This window comes from Halichoerus grypus, chromosome 5, assembly GCF_964656455.1.
Source record: "Halichoerus grypus chromosome 5, mHalGry1.hap1.1, whole genome shotgun sequence".
NCBI classification, from domain to species: Eukaryota; Metazoa; Chordata; class Mammalia; order Carnivora; family Phocidae; genus Halichoerus; species Halichoerus grypus.
This window is the reverse complement of record NC_135716.1, coordinates 151,143,867-151,162,476: the sequence shown is the minus strand read 5'-3', so window position 1 is coordinate 151,162,476 and position 18,610 is coordinate 151,143,867. Positions and strand designations below refer to the sequence as shown.

General features: G+C 55.6%; 1 protein-coding gene across 11 annotated transcripts; it reads right to left on the bottom strand.

The window, feature by feature from the left end:
* Positions 1-2,690: 2,690 nt before the first annotated feature.
* TAL1 (TAL bHLH transcription factor 1, erythroid differentiation factor) lies at positions 2,691-18,237 on the bottom strand. Of its 11 annotated transcripts, none has more exons than XR_013448194.1 (6): positions 18,139-18,235; positions 15,333-15,488; positions 11,479-11,913; positions 9,775-9,869; positions 5,271-5,943; positions 2,691-3,246 (listed from the first exon to the last, which is right to left on the bottom strand). XR_013448194.1 is itself a non-coding variant. In XM_078073187.1 (6 exons), the coding sequence occupies exons 4-6, from the start codon at positions 11,910-11,912 to the stop codon at positions 5,489-5,491; spliced, it is 984 nt and encodes a 327-aa protein (XP_077929313.1). In that variant the 5' UTR covers position 11,913; positions 15,333-15,488; positions 15,763-15,900; positions 18,139-18,237; the 3' UTR covers positions 2,691-5,488. The 11 variants fall into 11 exon arrangements, 10 of the variants coding, with proteins under 10 accessions (XP_077929313.1, XP_077929311.1, XP_077929312.1 ...); XM_078073187.1 differs by adding an exon at positions 15,763-15,900 and having other exon boundaries at positions 2,691-5,943; positions 18,139-18,237; XM_078073185.1 differs by lacking the exon at positions 18,139-18,235 and adding exons at positions 15,763-15,900; positions 17,051-17,886 and having other exon boundaries at positions 2,691-5,943.
* Between the last annotated feature and the right edge of the window lie 373 nt (positions 18,238-18,610).

Sequence of the window (18,610 nt, the reverse complement as noted above, 5' to 3'; positions counted from 1 at the left end):
AGACTGCTGGACAAGCCGAGCTACTGGTTTCCCCCCAGCACAGCACAGGCCTGTCTGTTCAAAGAACACCAACTACTTACTGGCTATTTCTTCTTCCCCTCTTAAAGGGCAGTGAGTACTGGCTCTGGACTCAGACCGGAATTCAAATCCTGCATAACCTAGGTGAAACCCCAGCCCGTCTCTAGGCCTCATTTCCTTCTCTGGACAACAGAAAGGACTCCCTGGGGGATCCTGACTTACTCGGTTCCTTACTCTGACTCATGATGGCCACTGCTAGACACTGTTGGACACTGTGCGCAGCACCATGGCATGTCCTCACTACGCTGCTCAGAGGCGCTTGCCTGGCTTGCACGGGCCATGGGGCCAGAGAGGGCACCTTCCGTTGTTTTGCAAGTAGAGAAGGGGGAGTGGGCAGCATAAGGAGGCAAGGTTGCCATGAGCACGTGGATAAACAGCCCCCTGATCTTCATCAGCCCCACCTCGCCCCACCCAGGTCCAATATGATAACCAGGCTGCTGGGGCCCAGCCCAAGAAAGCTCACACCCCACCTCCCCACTAGCAAAAGCAGCCAAAGGAGCAGAGCTGTCCATCTGCCCCTAACCAGCCCAGGACTGTGGTTTTAGGCCGGGGTAGGGGGAGCATTGCAGGAGGCATCTTTGTAGGGATGACCCAGCCTCCCACCCATCCATCCCATCCCCCTCTTTTCCCTATTGTCTTCAACACTGAGCTAGGACGTTCCAAACATAGGAACTTCTGCATTCAGTAAATATTGAAAGGGTCCCATGCCAAGTCTGCCATGGGGCGCTGGAGGCCTAGGGACAAATGAGGCGTGGTCTGGCCTTTGAGGGGCTCGTGTTTGAGTGGGGAAGCGGAAAAGGGGGCAAACGTTAGCTAGCACAGAGGGAAGGAAGGCCCCATAGTGTCAGGGCAGTCTTCTGGATGCTGGGGACAAGGAAGGATGAAAGGAAGATGGACGCAGATGATAAAACAAAAAGTACAAAACTGGATGGTTAAAAAAAAACAAAAACAAAAAGGCAGCAGGACAGAAAGGAGGGTCCAATAGGAGCAGAGAAAACAAAGGGCAGAAGGGAAAGAATGTGGTCCCTTCCCCGAGGTGGGCACAGGATATCCTGGGAGGCAGGAAGCCTAGTCCTGCCCTGCCTGCCACTGTCGTCACCATTCCTGGGATGTGTGGCCCTGGGAAGACTGCTTTCCTCTTTGGGCCTCAGTCTTCCCACCTGGAGATGGGGACAATAGCCCAAACGATCCCCAAGGGCCTGGCCCACCTGGTCAGTCAATAGGCTTGCAGCCTCTGCCTGGTGGTCACAGAGTCAGGTCCTCCTGACCTCTCTGGAGGCGGGCTGCCTTGCCCCCCACCATGGGAAAGGTCCTTCCGGAAATGGGTGCTCCTCCCTTCTCATTCTTCTCCTCCCCTGACCGTTCTGGCCAGAACATCAGTGACCGCTGCCTTGGGCTCGGCTAACCACTTCCTCAACCCCAAACCCCCTTTTACTGTAGCCTCTGAAATGTTACTCTCCTGTGCACATTCTCTCTCTTCCCCACCCTCTCACCCTCCCCCCATGACTAAGTCTCATCATCCTGTCCGCCCAAGGGCCTCCTTGCCCCGGGCCAGGGAGAAGCACACTTGGGAGTCTTCCAAAAGCCCAGGAGCTTCCCTACAGGCCAGAACATGATCCCCAAGCTCTGCCAAGCCCTGGCCGTCCTAGCTATGGTTGGAAGCTTCCTAGGACAGGGGCAGCCAAGATCCAAGCCTGGCACAAGATGAGCAAGGCTGACCCGAAAGCAGCCAGGGTTGTCCATGGGCCCCTTGTGTTCCCTTCTGGGAACATCTTTTTTCCCTAATACTAATCACCTTCTAATGTGCTATGTCTTTACTATATCAACCCCATAATCAACATATTTCATATGTTCATGTGTGTCTGTGTGTTTATGGTCTCCCTGCTAGAATTCAAGCAACACAAGAACAGGGATGTTGGTTTTCTTCACTGCTGGATCTCCAGTACCTAGAATAACACCCGGCCCATTGGAAGGGCTCAAAAAATATTGCTAAATGAATGAAAGGACTGGCGCTCCACTGGAAATGCTGACCTACCATGCTCCCTGAAGTTCCAGCAGTCCATATGCAGAGCCCCCCCACCCCCAGAACCCAGAGTTCCTGCCTGTACCGGCCTTCCCATTCCTGAGCCTCCATTCACTGATCACTACTCCCAAAGCTTCAGCCTGTCCCCGAGCCCCACGTGAACCCTGCACCCACCACCCCCAACTCTGAAGAGCCAGGTATAAGAGCGGCAACCTCCTTTTGAGTCATCAGGGCCCCTGGGATCCTGCTCTGCTGAGAACTTAATCTCTCCTGAACCAATGATAAAAGCAACTGCCCCAGCCATGGGAGCTGAACCCAACACACACAGGGAACCATCTGTGGGGCAGCCCTGAGCCAAAAGCGTGGGTGCACGCAGCTAAGAAGAATCCCCCACTGTGAGTCCTGGCAGAGGGAAAAGAATAGAACCCTAAGTGGGAGAGCCTCAGGGTAGGGGCAGGATCCCACCCAAGAGGACAGCTGAGTCCTGGAGTTCCCTCCGTTTCGGGAGAGACAGACTCTCGCCAGGCCCTTCCTTTTAATGTCCCAACTCCCAGGCGTGGGGGTACAAGCTGCAAGGACAGAGTCCAGGCCCCTCTGTAAAACTTTTATTTAGAAATTTTCCCAATATATCCTTATATATATACACACATCATCACCACAAGGGTTGTGTCGCTAAAGAGTCACGCCCACAGTGTTGGCCTCCGGGCTGTACAAAGGTCAAGGTACCTGGAGCGGTTACTCCTCTTCTGCAGAAAAATGCAGAGACCAACGCAACTCACCACGTACAGTACAACATTGACGGAAAGTGCTGGGCCCGCCCACAGGAACAATGCGCTATGTACACGGGCAGGGGCGAGCCTTCGGTGGGGGGCCACGTACCATCGAAATCACAAGTACGACCAGACCACCCCCAAAGGCCAAGATAGTTGTCGGCTGACTACAGATGCTGTGCCCTTTGTTCTATTTTCGGAAAAGGAGAAAGGTTGTACCATCTTGTCGTTTGCCACCACCAATAAAAGCATATGAATTTTCCCAAAAAGATGCGAATCCCTCCAGTCCTTACAATCATCTCTGTTCTCCTCGCTTTTGTTCCCCTTTACATCTTTTCCCTTTGCACAGGTATTATTCTTGGAACGTTGCCGTTTCTTCATAGGTGATGAGGCAGAGGAAGGAGGAGGGTACGGTGGGCGGGGTGAAGGGGAGGCAAATGAAAATTAAAATTTTGGATCTTCTGTCGGCCTTACAAAGACATGAAGCTTTGCCCATCCCTACCCAGGCCCGTTGGGGGAAGCTGTATTATGTCTTACATATTCTGCCCATATCTTTTTCCATTCTCACTCCTGTGCCTCCCCCTGGAAGGAGACACAAATGAGGTCAACCTGGAGAGATGAGGACAATCAGGATAACTCCAGCAAAAGTGGTTTGGAACCTAAATTACCCAAATGCTGTGCAGTCAGGCAGACTGGCCCACTGCCGAGGCCCTGGACTCAGGATGGGAAACCCCATTGCAGGAATGATACTGAGGGCAAAAGTGTTCTTTCTGGTCTCAAAATGCATCTACTTTCATGATTCCACTTCGTCTACACCACAGCCCTAGCAGACAGGCCAAGCCAGGGTATTTATGAGAAACTGACATTGAGAGAGGTAACTTATCCACGTCATTCTACAAGTCTGAGGGCTAAAAGATTACCATGTTGCTCCCCTACTCACAAAGGGGAACCCACAACTTAGGAAGGAGGGGAGGGAGCCAGGTTCATGCCCTATGTGCACAGGGCCGTGCTCAAGGCCCTTCACTGGGCAGGACGGTTTTCCCTCTAACCTCAAAGGCGGAGCCTGTGGGAGGAGGCTGCGGGGACTTGAGCGTACAATGCCGTGTATATAGGACTCGTGTGGAGTTTGTTCCATGGGCTTGGAACGCATGTCACAGGCAGGCCTGGCCTGAAGAAAACCATGTCCCCCCATGTGGACTGACACAAGAGATCAACAAGGGGCAGTGGTCCACTCTACAAAAAAATTCTTCACTTTACAAAAGGACTTGCGGTAGTATTTCTTTAAAAGATGAAGGATAAGGGTTTGATTTACAAAAATTTCATGTACAACGATTGGAGGGGAGCACTCTTATTGCAGTAAGCCAGCCTTCCATACACACCCCAGATGACTGAGGGCTGTATATTCGAGGGGTGTTGAAGATTCTGCTAAGTGAATGTGCATTCGTCTGGGTCTCAGCCAGTGCCTGGTCTCTGACTGGCTTTCCCCTGCCCTCGAAGTGCGGCTGGAGCCTGGGTCATATCAAGACCGAAAGATCCCACCAATGACTGAAGTCAAGCAAAAATCCCAAATGCCAGGAATTCGTAGGACAGGGTTTGTGCTCAGCTGGGTTCCGACCAGACCGTCAGCAAACAGACACCTTGGAGAAGGAAGGTCCCTCTGAGCATCGGGGAGGACACACAGATGGGGCTGCACATCCACGCTCAGCAGAGGCACATGGCCATCGGCTCACCTCGTGAACAGTGACGGGGAGCGGAGAATACAGGCAAGTGGCTCTAGACACCGTCAGGATTTGAACCCACAGCCCAAAAGAGCGCTGGCTCAATTTCACTCTCATCATTTTCCCTCTCTCTGCCTTCACATGAGGCCTGACTGGGCAGGCTGCCAGCCACAGACTCAGTCCCCACAAGGATTAGGAAGGCAAGTCTCAGTGGGGAGAAAGCAGAGCTTTGCTCCCCGGGGCAAGCAGTAAGGGCTACTGGGTTTTCTGACCCTCTGGCCCAGCTAGTTGAGAGCAGGCTGCCCACTGGCCATCTTCTTCAACCAGGCCCTGTAGAAGGCACCTCGAGGCCTGGGACTCTCTGCAGCAGCTAGCAAGCTGGGCGGACCGACATGGGCCAGGGTGAAGATGGGGCTCACCCGGAAATGGGCGGCTACTGGCTACCTACGTATTTGGACAGAGTGGCCACACAAGCCACACCAGCCAGCTTGGGAGGGGCTAAAGGCAAGGCAGAGGCTGCTGGATGCCCACGGGGAGAGCTGACAACCCCAGGTCTCAGCAAAGACAGGGCCCCCAAGCTCCAGGCCAAAAGCAGTGCCAGTCGAGCTTCTTACTGGAGAAGTCTTAGGGATTGGAGGGGGGGAGGGGGAAGACCGTGCCGTCTTCATAAAAAGTACCTACCACTTTGCTCCATTTTTCTGTTCTCCCACTGAGGCAGGAAACAGGAAAGCCGCCCCCGGGGCAGTTAGGGCTCCGCAAAGTTCAGACATCAAGGAAAGCTCATCGAGTCCATCACCCTGCTTCAGAGCTGCCCGATCCTCACCCCACCTGCCCTGAAGCCCATGGTCCCAGCGGCCTGAGGGTGCCCTCCCGGCTGGTCCTGAGCGGCCCCAGCCCCATCACCGAGGACCTGCTCCATCAGCGGCTGGCAGCATGGCAGGATGGAGGCTGCGGGCGGTGTGCTTGGGGGCCGGCTCTTCTGTGTAGCTGTCCGGGCTGGCGGCCCCATCCAGCGAGCTGCCACAGCTGGAGTTGGGGGAGAGCACGTCCTGCAGGAGGTCGTCGGGAGGCGCACTTCCCCCTCCCCCACCGCCTCCTCCACCAGCCCCCACCACAGGGTCCTTGCCAGGCTTGGCCCGCTGGGTACCCTCCTCCTCCTGGTCATTGAGCAGCTTGGCCAAGAAGTTGATGTACTTCATGGCCAAGCGGAGGATCTCGTTCTTGCTGAGCTTCTTGTCCGGGGGATGTGTGGGGATCAGCTTGCGGAGCTCAGCAAAGGCCCCATTCACATTCTGCTGCCGCCATCGTTCTCGGCTGTTGGTGAAGATGCGTCGCACTACTTTGGTGTGGGGACCTGGAGGTAGGAGGGCAAGAGTTAAAAAAATGAGATGGAGGTCCCCCAAGGCATCTTCTCCTGTGGGGAAGAAGAGAAACCATCCACTGGAAAACTTGGGAAACCTAGAATGCCTTCTTGCCTTTTACTTAGAAAACGCCTACTCAGCCTTCAAACCCCCATTCATCTGTTTCCTCCACTCGGGGGATTTCCCTCAACCCCTCCGGACAGACCTCACCAACCACCATGGCCCTCCAAACCCCTGATCTACCCCCCCTTTTTTTTTTAAGATTGATTGATTGATTTAAGAAAGAGACACAGAGCATCCAACCGGGGGGTGGGGGGTGGGGGGGGAGGCAGAGGGAGAAGGAGGGAGTCTTTTAAGCAGACTCTGCGCTGAGCATGGAGCCTGATGCGGGGCTCAATCCCATGCCCCTGAGATCACAACCTGAGCTGAAACCAAGAGTCGGAGGCTTAACCGACTGGGCCACCCAGGCACGCCTTCATCACTTTTGATCATTACTGGATGTGTCTATGCTTGTCTCCCTCTTGGGGCTGTGAGACATTTGAGGACAGGGACCATATGTCATTCATTCATTGTGCCAAGAGGCCGTATAGCACTAGTGAGAAAGACAAACTCTGGAGAATTGAATTCCTGACTATTACTCACTAGATAGTGACTCTGGGCAGGTTACTTAAACTCTCTGTGCTTTAGCTTCCTCATCCATAAAATGGAGATAATACTAGTAACTGAAATCAAAGATTGTCACATGGATCTAACAACTAACACAGGTAAAGTCCTTAAGACAATACCTGCCTCAGATTAAACATTCAATAAATGTCAACTATTACCACCCATCCATCAGTTATGTACTAAGAACCAGGCACCGTGCCAGGCACTAAGGGAAACAGACAGTGTCCCTGCCCTCATGGAGCATACACTTTAATGGCGATGACAGATGATGAACAAGTAGCAAACAAATGAACATCTGTAATAACAGATGGAAAGGAGCTGCTACATTTAGCTGAGGTGGTTGGGGATGGCAAACTGGAGAAGGTGACATCTATAAGGTAAGGCTGAGTAAGAGCCAGCCAGGCCCAGGAAGGTAAGACATAACACTACGTGCAAAGGCCCTGAGCTAGAAAATGGCCAAAGCCAACCTGGCTCATTAGTATGGGCGTGATCAGAGTAGGCTGGCTCCAGACCCCACAGGTCTCCACAGTCAGTGTGGGGACCTTATTCTAAGGGTGATGGAAAACACAGAATAGGCTGATCATGCTGGCAGGTGGGGGGAATGGAGGGAAAAGGACCTACCCTGTGGGCTCTCTCCCCCAGAAGAGAAGTGGAGAGATGGGCCATGCATGGCCTGAGGCTCTAAGCAGGTGTCGGAGGGCTGCCTCAGTCTCTCCATGTCCATTAATTACAGACGAGACCAGTATTCAGACTATATTCATGTACTAAGACTTGTGGGGCAGTGGCAGACATCAGCGTGCACGTACTGAGCACCTATGGCGTTCAAAGCACTGCACTAAATGTCCCAGCCTGACCTGGGATTCCCAAAGCCAGAGAAAACAGAAGAGGGCCCTGCTAGTGCTCCTGAGCACCTGGGCTGAGGTGGTCGCTTCCGTCCCCAACACTGAGGCACAGAGCTGGGCTCCCGGCAGTCACCAGTCTCTGTGCACTGAAGGAACTCCCAGGCTGGGGATATCTGTTCACCCTCTTCGATAACCCCTAGCACCAGACCTCAGAAAGGGGAAACTAGGGTAGGGGAGAAGAGGGGAGGAGGGCTTGAGGCCTCCCCTTGGACCTATTGCTTGCCTCCCGGCTAAGGACAGACCGGGATGGCTCATCCGTGCCAGCGCTCCTTGCTTGATCATCTTTCTCTCTCCTACTTGCACGGACACACCTACACACTGATACACACATGCACGGATGCACACACACATACACACACACCATCTCTCAGGGAGGATCCCACACCCCCTGCCCACCGGGCCTCTAAAAGCTGTCTTTCCAAACCCCAACGGGCAGCTGACTCTTTGCCAAAGGCCAGCCCCAGGCTGGGAAAAACAGCACACCTGCTGGCCGTCCTCCCCTGGCTCGCTGTTCTCTGGCCTCCAGGCCAGACAGAGGGGCGTCCCTCAGCTACGACACGAGGAGGACCGTCCCTGCTCCCCGGCTAATGCTGGTTGACCTTGAGGGAGCAGCTAGCTCTCACAGCTGCAGTGAGACCGAACTCCAGAAGGAGCACCCACCCCCAGCCAGGCCCTAAAAACACTTTACCTCACTGTACTCTCTCAGCAAGCTGTGAGGAAGCTATCATTCTCCCCACTTTCCAAATGAGGACACCGAGAACCAGAAAAGGTCAGCAGCAGGAATCCACACCAAGTCCCGACTTTAGCCCCTGCATCAGTTCCGCCTCTATGGACTCTTTTTGGTGAAATCTCTGATTCCAAAGTCTCACGGACATACTCTGCACTCCCCCCACACATACCCTCCTCTTCACCTCCATTTCTGTCTATTCCTCTCTGGCACCTTCCCAGAGAACTCCCCACCTCTCCGCACCTTCCTCTTCCTGGAGTCTGTCCATCCCTCTACATCCTCTGCCTCTCTGTGGCCAGGCACTGAGTAGGTGCTCAGTAAATACTGGTGACATTTATGAGTAACGGCTTCCCTATACTTCTGCACTCCCCCCAAACCCTCACCCCCTTGTCCCCTTCTCCTCCTTCCTCTTCTCTGATTCTCACTGCTTCTGCCCTCTGTAGAAAATGCCTCTTCCCTAGGGAACTTCGTGGCTGGTCTTGCCCACTTCCCGTTTGGTGTACCCCCCTCCCCTCTCTAACCCAGCAGCACTGACACCCCATCACCCTCCCCTCCTGGACCTACACCTCATGTCCTGGGCTGGTTAGGTCTTACAAGGTCTGTTCTTATCTAGACTCTAGGCCCCCTCCCCTCCAGAACACCCCAGAGGACTCCTCTCCAGAAGCTCCAGCTCAATACAAAACCCTCCTGCTGGCTCCTTGAATAAATCTCAGTCTGGCTTCAAGGCCTCAGGTGTCCTTCCTACAGGAGTCCCAGGCCCCAGCCAGGCTGACACTGGCAGCTCCAGGGATTTGCTCCAAGTCCTGGGCTCTGAAGGGCCTGCTCTCCTGCCCCCTGGTGTTGGGTCCCCTCTACTACATGGGAAGAGGGACAGGATACTCCACATTTCCCATTCATCCAACCCCTTTCCCAGGTTCAGCGCCAGACTACTCGGGTAGTTCAAAATAGTAGTGCTGAGGACCTTCAGGGGGATGCGGACGGGTCAGGGTAGAATCTATGATGTCAGGAAGGGGACTCCAGGTCTCAGTCCTGGGTATGGAACAGGGGACGAGGGGGGCCCCACAGTATAGGGACCTGGGACAAGGGCCTTAACGGTGTAATTCCAGGCAGGGAGCAAACTCCAGACTCCAAAAAGGACCTGGGAGGAGGTGCAAGAAATCCCTGAAGGTCAGTGCTTAGAGGCAGGGAGCACCGTGTGTTCTGTCTTCCCCCCGGGGATTCTTGCCAAGTGTAGGAACGGAGCAACAGTGGGGACTACAACTGACCCCAGAGGTTTGGCCTAAACGCCACAATGTGTCCTCACTGCCATGTGCCCTCTTCCCAGGACCGAGAGGATGGCCCCCCAGCCCCACCCACGACCTCCCCTCGACCTAAGTCAGCTGCAGGGCAAGGACTCTGGCAGACTCGAGTTCCAAGGTAGCCAGCCCATCTACGTGAGACACCTATGGAGGAGTCCCTGGTGATCCCCCCTTCAGGGGGCTCTAGCCAGCATGAGGGGTGAGGACAAAAGAAGAGGCAGGTACACTCACCATCAGTAATCTCCATCTCATAAGGGGAGGGTCTCCTCTTCACTCGGTTGTTGGTGGCAAACATAGGGAAGGCATCTGGCTCCCCAAAGAACCCACTGTGGGAGGGAGCAGGCAGATCACAGGATCACACGTAGGTGGAGGGGAGAAAGGCTCCTTAGCGATCCTCCCCACATGTTCTTGAGCACCCGCCCCCCGGGAAAACAAGGGCAACCCTGCTCCCTTCATACCTGAGTTTGGGACAGAAGGACCGTCACACACAGACACCCAAACACACTCACAGAATGCTCCCACTCCCCTCGGTGAGACAAGCAAGGGGAGAAGGGGCCACACCCCCACACACCCCTCCCCCGCCACACAATCAGAAGTGAACACATGGAGCAAACGCAAAAATGAACACACACACCCCACAGGCAGACATACCCCCTTCCCGGAGGCGAGCACACAACCCACACACACCTCCCCTCCCAATCAGGTACTCACACAAGCAGGGGTGGCCTTCACACCTGATGGTGTGCAACTCTAGCACCTCACGGGACACACGGTCCCTTTCCCCACAAATCACCCCACCTTCACACAGGCCCCAGGAGGTCTGAGGACAGACAACAGAAAGGAAACCTCCCTCGAGGGACCACTGCTTACATGCCCCCCCCCCCATTCTGGGCTCTCAATAGCTTCTTCCTCAAGGTCTCCCACAGACTCACTAACTGCCCCACACTGTCAACCCCTGCCTCATCCTCCTGTCTCCACCCCAAACCTACCTCTATCTCCCCACTGTCTTGGTGGCCCCAGCAGGGGAATGGACACCCTAACACGGTGGGGGTACGGGCCCCAGCCTGAGACCACAGCTAGGGGCAGAGGGGCTCAGGAGGGGAGGGAGGGATCCACTCCCCACACTGGCCTGGAGCAGTTCCTGGGGAGGGAGCCCTCTTGCAACCACCCTGGGATCGTATCACTTACCTGTCCACTGAGGGCTGCAGCTTCCAGAAGAATTTCACAGCGAGCGCATTCAGACACATTCTTGCCTGGTACTCACACTCAAGCCACTCCCTTCGGTCCACACCAAAGACCCAACCCTAACACACACACACATACACCCTTCGGTCCACACCATAGACCCAACCCTAACACACACACACACACACCCTTCGGTCCACACCACACACCCAACCCTAACACACACACACACACACAGCCCCTTCGGTCCACACCACACACCCAACCCTACACACACACACCCAACCCTAACACACACACACACCCTTCGGTCCACACCACACACCCAACCCTAACACACACACACACACACACACACACACACCCCACCCCCCCACCCCCCCCAAAATCCAGCGCGGCCAGCGCGCTCCCGCTCACTGGCAGCCACAGCCCGCACTGCCAAAGGCGTGGACCCCCCCCCCCGGGCTTACGCACACCCACGCACGCCGCCCACGCACGGAGCCCCCCCCAGCCAGCCCCGCGCACACGCACGCGCCCGCAGAGGACCCCCCGGTCGCTGGCGCACGGGCGCGGGCGGGCAGGCTTTTCCGCCCTCGGGTTTACAACACCCCCCTCTCTTCCTGCGCTCCAGCCGCTCCGCGCCGTCGGGAGGAAGGCGGTCGCTCCGAGGGGCAAAAGGGGCGCCCGGGCCAAGAGCCGCCCCCGTGGCCGCCCGCCCGGCCCTCCCGGCCCTCCCGCCGCGGCGCTGACCTGCCGAGCGAGGCCAGCGGCTGGCCGAGGCTGTAGAGCAGCGCGCGGCCGGGGGCGGCGGGGGCCGCCAGCGCGGGCGGGCTCAGCTGCACCATGCGGCCGTCGCCGGGCAGCTCCGCGGGGGCCGAGGCGGGCGCGGGCCCCGGAGGTCTGCACAGCTCGGTGGTGGGCACCCGATGGCGCGCTTCGGCCGCCGCCGCGTCGCGGCCCTTTAAGTCCCGCGCGGCGCCGCCCCCACCTGCGGGGCCGCCCCCCGGGCCGCAGCGTGCGCCCAGCTCGATGACCGGGGGCTCCGCGGGGGCCGCGCGGCTCGTCTCCTTGGCGACGCCGTTCAGCAGGACCAGGTGCGGGGGGGCCATGCGGGCCTCGGCCGCGTCCCGTCCCTCTAGCGGGGGGTCACTGCGGGCCGCCTCGCTCGGCGGCCGCTCCGTCATCCTGCGGGCAGACAGACAGACAAGCGGACGCCCGCTCTGACAGCCGCCCCCAGCCCACCGAGGGGTGGGTGAAGGGCAGAGAGAAATTCGCGCCCGAGACGTGGGAAGAGGCGGACTGACTTAGCGCCACGTGGACACACGCCCTCCCCCGGGGCCTGAAGGCCCAGCGGCCGGGCTGGGGCAGGAGGGAAAGAGGGCCTAAGGTTTGGGAGAAGAGAGAGGGTGTCTCGGAGACACAGAGACTAAGGAGATGGAAAAAGACGACAGACATCGGAAGAAAAGGAATACAGCCCGCGAAAGAAAACAGAAGGGAAAAAAGGAGGAAGGAAATGTAGAAAGAGGTTAGAAAGAAATATCATCTTGTCCCCCTGCTCAGGCCGCAAGGGAAGAGGAGGGAACAAATCCCCTGACCGTGTTCTTCCCGCCCCTCTTTTGGTTTTGGCGGGGAAACTGGCGCCGAGGTGGGGTGCTTTTCGAACCTCCCTTGCCTCTGAACAAGTAGAGAGCTCAGGGAATGGAGGTTCCAGGCCCTCGGGACCCCTGCGCACACCGCTGGCAGAGACTCCTGCTCTCCTTTTCAACATATATTCACCACCCTGCAGGGAGTGTCCGTCTGTACTAAGCAAATGCATCGTGTATTCTGTGCCGCTGAAAACCCCAGTGGCCCTTTACTCCCACTGAGACCAGACATGAGACATCCAGGAAGGGAAGCAGATGATCCTAGCCCTGCGCCCCCCCCCCCCACGCCCCCCCCCCCCACTCCACCTCCTTCTGTTCAGCTGTACTCAGAAGTGAGGTGGCTCTGGAAGGGAGGCTTGGCTGAGAGGGTACGGAGCCCAGGCATTCAGAGTGCCCCTGAGGCCACTGGGTCTAGACTCCCATCCTTGAGTGGAAAGAGGTATCATGAAGGTCGAACTCTTCCATCCCCCTCTCCTGCCTCTGTTGTCTTCTGGGAAATGGGAGCAATACCTCATTTATGCACTTACAAGCACTGTGCAAATGCTCAAGTAAACATTATTACTGGCAAGGAGACCAGGCCACTGAGGAGACTGCCTTGCCCAAGGTCACATGAACCTATTTGCCACGGAGCCACAGAACAGGATCAGAACTGCGATCTCACTCTGCACTATCTTCCTGTATACAACCCTCCCATGTATATTCCTGGGGCTGAGGACACTCCTTCTTTTCTCCACAACCATACTCCAGGGTGACCAAAGAGGCTCTATTCCCCACTAACACTTGCTGGTTGGGGGGGGCTGGCTTCCATCACCCTGCTTTGATGCCAATGGAAGCAGGGCCCCAATAGAATGAGAACCAAAAAACCATGAGACTCTGGGTCTGGAGTTTGGGGGTGCTTGTGAGTTGTTTTAATAAAATACACACACACATATATGTGTATATATATATGTATATACATATATACATTACATATATATACATGTATACATTATATATATATATATATATATAAAATCAACTTGACAGCCTTTATAAGATGTTCAAAATAAGGCTTCTCCTCTCAGAATTAGATGATTGGGATATTTTATAGCAGAAAATACAAAAAAATCCAATTCAGCCCCAAGCAGAGTCCATCTAATCACTCACGGCAGCCGTTCTGCCACTGCACCACTCTGGACCCGAGCTGGCCTGAGAAACGTCCTCCCAGCCCAGAAGAGAGACCTGACCTTCTGAAACCTCCTCCAGGGCTCAGCAAAATTGCCACCAGGCACACAAGCTGATGGAGAATTGTCATTTGGATTGCACTTCTGCCCTGGGTCTGCCAGCTCCAGGGCTCACCAGGAAACAGAATTCCCCAAGACCCTGGTGTACAAGAGCCGCAAAGGCAGTGGGTCCGCAAGGCTTCATTGGAAGTGAGTTTACGATTATGGCGGAAACAATAGATCCATATGCACAGAGCAGGACTGCCAAGACACTGCGGCCACTAGAAATGCACCAGAGGTATACTAGTCCAGTCTTCCACGCTCCCCTGCAGCAGTGAAATGCACCAGTAATATACCATCCTGTGGCAAAATATACAAGCCCAAGGTGCTGATTCCCTACCTTACTGTCCCCACACACCGTTGTGTGCCCAGTGACACGTGCTTCAGCCCCAGCTTCTAACCGAGTAACAAACAAACGGTGCACACTGCAATCACCAGACTGAGTTCAAGCTCTCCTTATGACACATTTATACCCTCTGATTAATTCCAAGGCTTCGTGTAGGCGCGGATCCCGGAGGGGCAAGAGGATCACATATTCCAGATGAGTTGACCCTGGCCCCAAATGCCCTCCCCAGCCGCCTATAAATATCTATATCTCCGAGGCTCCCTGTAAGAAACCTATGATTGGTCCCCAGGGTCTGTGGCCGACCTCTCCCCGCCCATCCCCGGACCTTAGGAAAACCCGGCAGGCTGTTCAGCAACCAGGATCACCCAGGCGAGGGGGGTCCATGCTCCAGAAAAAACCAACAGAGGACTCATAAGCACCTTTGGTTGTAGGGGACTACACCCCATCACTTGGCTTCGGTTAAGATTACTGGAAGGAAAGCCCGAGTGATTTTTTGTTTGTTCATTTGTTTTTATTTGGGGAAGATGAAAGAGTGGGGAGAAGCTTTTGAACAGACTCACACTAGACTATTTGACCATTACAACTCCTCTGTCTTTGTGCCGCCCAGAACCAGCTCGAAGCCCCCAACACCGGATCCTCATCTCCTGTTGCCAGATGGCCGCAACGTTTCCGTTTGTGTCTGAGCACGACAGGGATCCCAGGAGCTCCTGAGCGGGCAGGCACAGGGTCTCCCGCAGCTGCCAATTCCCGGCAGGGAAAATTTCTCCTATGAAAACAGCCTCCTGCTGGTAAGCGGGGTAAGAGCTAGCTGGCTTCCTGTCCTTCATAATGCACCCACACCCCAACAACCCCCTGGGGGAGCCCCAGGCCTGCTCGAGAACCAAAAGCACCAGTGAACAGAACCACCTTCCCTGCCACTACGAGAGAGCGGAGGGGTGTTCCAACCCAGCCCCACCCTAGGCCTTAGGCCCCGGTGAGGGCCCACCGGAGTTGGGACTGTGCTAGGCGGGATGGCTGGGCCTTCTTCCTGCCGGCAGCCCAGGCACACGCAGCCTGCACCATCCGGATATAGCCGCCCCAAATTTAGGAGCTTTGTGAAACACCCACAGAACCAGGACTGATGGGAGCGGCCTGGGGGACAAGGTCCAGCTAGGTGTTTTTACCCACGATGGAAATGGAAAGGACTCCAGAAGCTACAGAGGCACAGATCCCACATTCCCAGCTCTGGGTTCGTCCTCCCCTCACCCAGTCGTAGACTGGACTGTCCTCTGTCCTAAGCCTCCCCCACCCCAGGCCGGAACCCAAGGTCTTCCTGGACACTGTTTTCACCGATACTGTTCCCCCAAAACTCACCTGGGGCATATTTAGAGAAACCGGCCCCTCTGAATAGGATCTCCACTCTGCCAGAGAAGGGCGGGAGCCAAGGTCCAAGTTGCAGACGGGGGTCTTTGCTTTCCCCCTCTCTCGCTGAGAGACCAGCAGTTAGGCCACGGTGTGGTCCTGGGCAGTCTGCCGCGCCCAAAGCGAGTTTCCAGGAAAGATGGGGGTGGAGAGAAAGAGGGAGGGCGAGAGGGAGGGAGAGAGAGAAATGGGGGTCAATGGCTGGGAATTACCTCCTGTCCTCGCCAACCAGCCCAGGGAATTGCAAACGGCTTTCTGCCCCCACCCTGCAGGTGTTTGAAGCCTCTCCCCAATCCCCCTTTAAAAAGAACCCTACACCTGACCAATCAGGAATAACTATAATAACTATAACAACAACAACGAGCTCAAGCTCTGCACAGACCTCTGGAACAATTTCGGGCCCTCCGACCGGGATGTCTGGTTCAGTGTAGCCGAGTTTGTTTTCTAAGCACTGACATGTCTATGCGATTGGCTTGGGAACCCCAGTCAGGCCGGAGCAGCGGCCACAAGCCTAGCACAGCTGGGTGGAGAAATGTGTGTTGGAAAGGGGGGATCCGGTTTTCAGACCCTGATCTGTGGGGCAGAACCTCCAAGGCCCCCATTCTCTCCATGCCCACCTTTAGCCAAAAGTGAAACCAGAACTCAATTCTAAAGGCTACTTTCCCACAGGAATGGAGTCAGAACAGCACAGATCCAAGGGGATGGGGGGGGCAGATCTATCTAGGTCCCCTCTTTTCTTCCACTGATAAAGAAAGAAAGCCCCCGCCTTCCTTTCAACCATCCCCACACGATGATTTTCAATTTTTCAGTGTTCAGACTAGCAGAGTAGGGGAGAATTCTAATAATTCCTTGCAGCAATAAACAAGGCAAAGGCAGGGAGGGTAAAATGCAATACTGCTTCCCAGTGTGTAGCGTAGGGAGATCTGGGTTGCTTTTTTTTCTTTTCCGAAGGGTTTTGTTTAATTTGTTTTGCCTAAATTGTCCAGTTTATGATTACACACCGAAATCCTGGATTAATTCCAAAGGACTCCTTTTTGCCCTGGCTTTGGTGGAAATATAGGAATAATTCTTCCCTGCGGTTTCAGTCCAATGCGGGAGATTTTCTTTCTCCTCTTCTAATCCAGATGGGGGGAGGGGTGGGAAGAAAGGAAAATCCACTCATTCCCATGTCTTAGGTCCGTGTTAATTTTTGCTTTATGACAGGGTCTCTGTGCCCGTTCCTCTCTCCATTTTCTCTCCCTACCTCAAACCCAGCAACTTAAAAAAATAAAGCTGGTCGGGGGGAACCGCGCAGCTTTGTTTTTGCTCCAAAGAAGCTAAAAGGGACAAGCCGCTTTGCTACTGAACGATTAGTTTAATTAAATAGAATGATGATGATGGTGATGATGATGACGATGACATTAGTAACCACAATAACTGGCAAAATAAAATCCTTTTTTTCGCAGAGAGGGCAGCACTGACCCCATCCCTCCACAAAGGCTGGCCCTGGTCACCGATGCGACGGATACCTGACCCACGCCGCAATGTCGCTTACCCGGGGAAGGGATAGAAAAGTGTTCTTTGGAGATTATCCCGAGGGTCCCCACCCCAGGCGCAAAACCTGGAGAATGCGCCCATTGTCTTTTCCAGGCCTCTCCCGCAGACCCCGCGGAGGTACCCGCGAAACTGACCAGAAATGGATGAAGCCGGGGTGCGGCGGAAACCCGAGCCGGCGGCTACCGGCTTGAAGGCGCGGGCCTTGGCGAGCGCTGCTCAGCTTCGAGCCTGGAAGAACCTCCCACTCACTAACAAACCCCTCAAACACCGAGGCACAGACTGGCCTCTGGACAGAGCAGCCGCCGATCGGGCTCCGTCTGCCCATCCAAGCCAACACTGGCTTCCGAATACATCATAATTTGGAATAAAATGTGAAATCCCTCTCCCCGCCCCCTTGCCGCCTCCTCAACTTGCGGCTCCATCTCCTCCTGCTCGCCCTCCCCTCCACCCCCCAGCGATTTGCAAATGCACTTCTAAAGGACACAAGCACACAGGCACACAACCCAGTATGGACAGGACCACACACGGTCCAGCCCCATAGAAGGGAAGCAAAGTAAATACAACCCAACACTGCCCCGCAAGCCGACATGGTCAGGCCCGCACACTGTCCAACACGATTCAACGAAATCAGTCCAACGCAATCGCTCATGGACACACATCCAACGTAGTCAGGATCACACACGCCCGACACAACAACGAAACCACCCAAATACAATCGCAAAGGCCACACAACCCAACACACAGAGCCAGACCCATGTCGAGAAGGAAAAACGAACATAATCGTATACAACGATGAAAACGCAGAAGGGCTCGAAGAATCCAAATCAACAACCCAAAGAGCGCGGACACCATCACACTCGGACACACAACCCTTCGCCTGGAAGACCACACTCGGAAGAAGCATTGCCGACGGCTCACACACGCACTCACAATCCCACCGCATGCACACAACCACCAAGAAGAAATGAAAACCAACCACCGCCTCGCGCATTTCTGTATATTGCGTAAGGAAAAAGGGGAAGGAAGGAAGAGAGTCTCCGAGGCGGGAGGGGCGGCGGCGGCGAGCGGAGGGCGTCCGTGGAAAATGCCCCCCATCGAAAGAAACCCAGGGAAAAGGAGCGAAGACCTCTTCTGCGAGCGGGGAGAAGGAGAGAGGAACTGATGGGGAATTCCGCGGGAGGCCGCAGGTTGCTTTCCCCTAGAAAAAGGCCAGAATGCTCACGTTTTGCCGCTACGGGGGGATGCGTGTGGCCATTTTGAGGCCTGGTCCTTAGTGCGGAGGCCCGCCCCCGCCCCTGTCCCCGTCCCCGTCCCCCGCCCGCGCGCCCAGGCTCCTCCAGCGACGCGCGCTAATCCCGCTCACGTTCTGGGCCTCGTTAGCATGGGCCGAGGCGCGCCGGGGCCGTGTGCGCCGCCGAGATAAGGCACTGCCGCGGGTCCGCTCGCCCCCGATAAGCGCCTCGGCCATTATGGGCCAAATGATTCATTTTAATTTGGCAATTTCACCGGAGGGAGTGGGGACTGGTTGTGCGGCGCTGGGACCGGCTCCGGAATGCGCCACGGAGAGAGTAGGGCGCGCAGTCTAGGACTACGCGAGTCCAGCCCCATTTCTGATCCCGAAGCCTCTCGGGAACCCGGGCACCCCGCAACCTCAGTCCCTCGGCCTTCCAGACACCTTTCTTCAGCGACTCTCA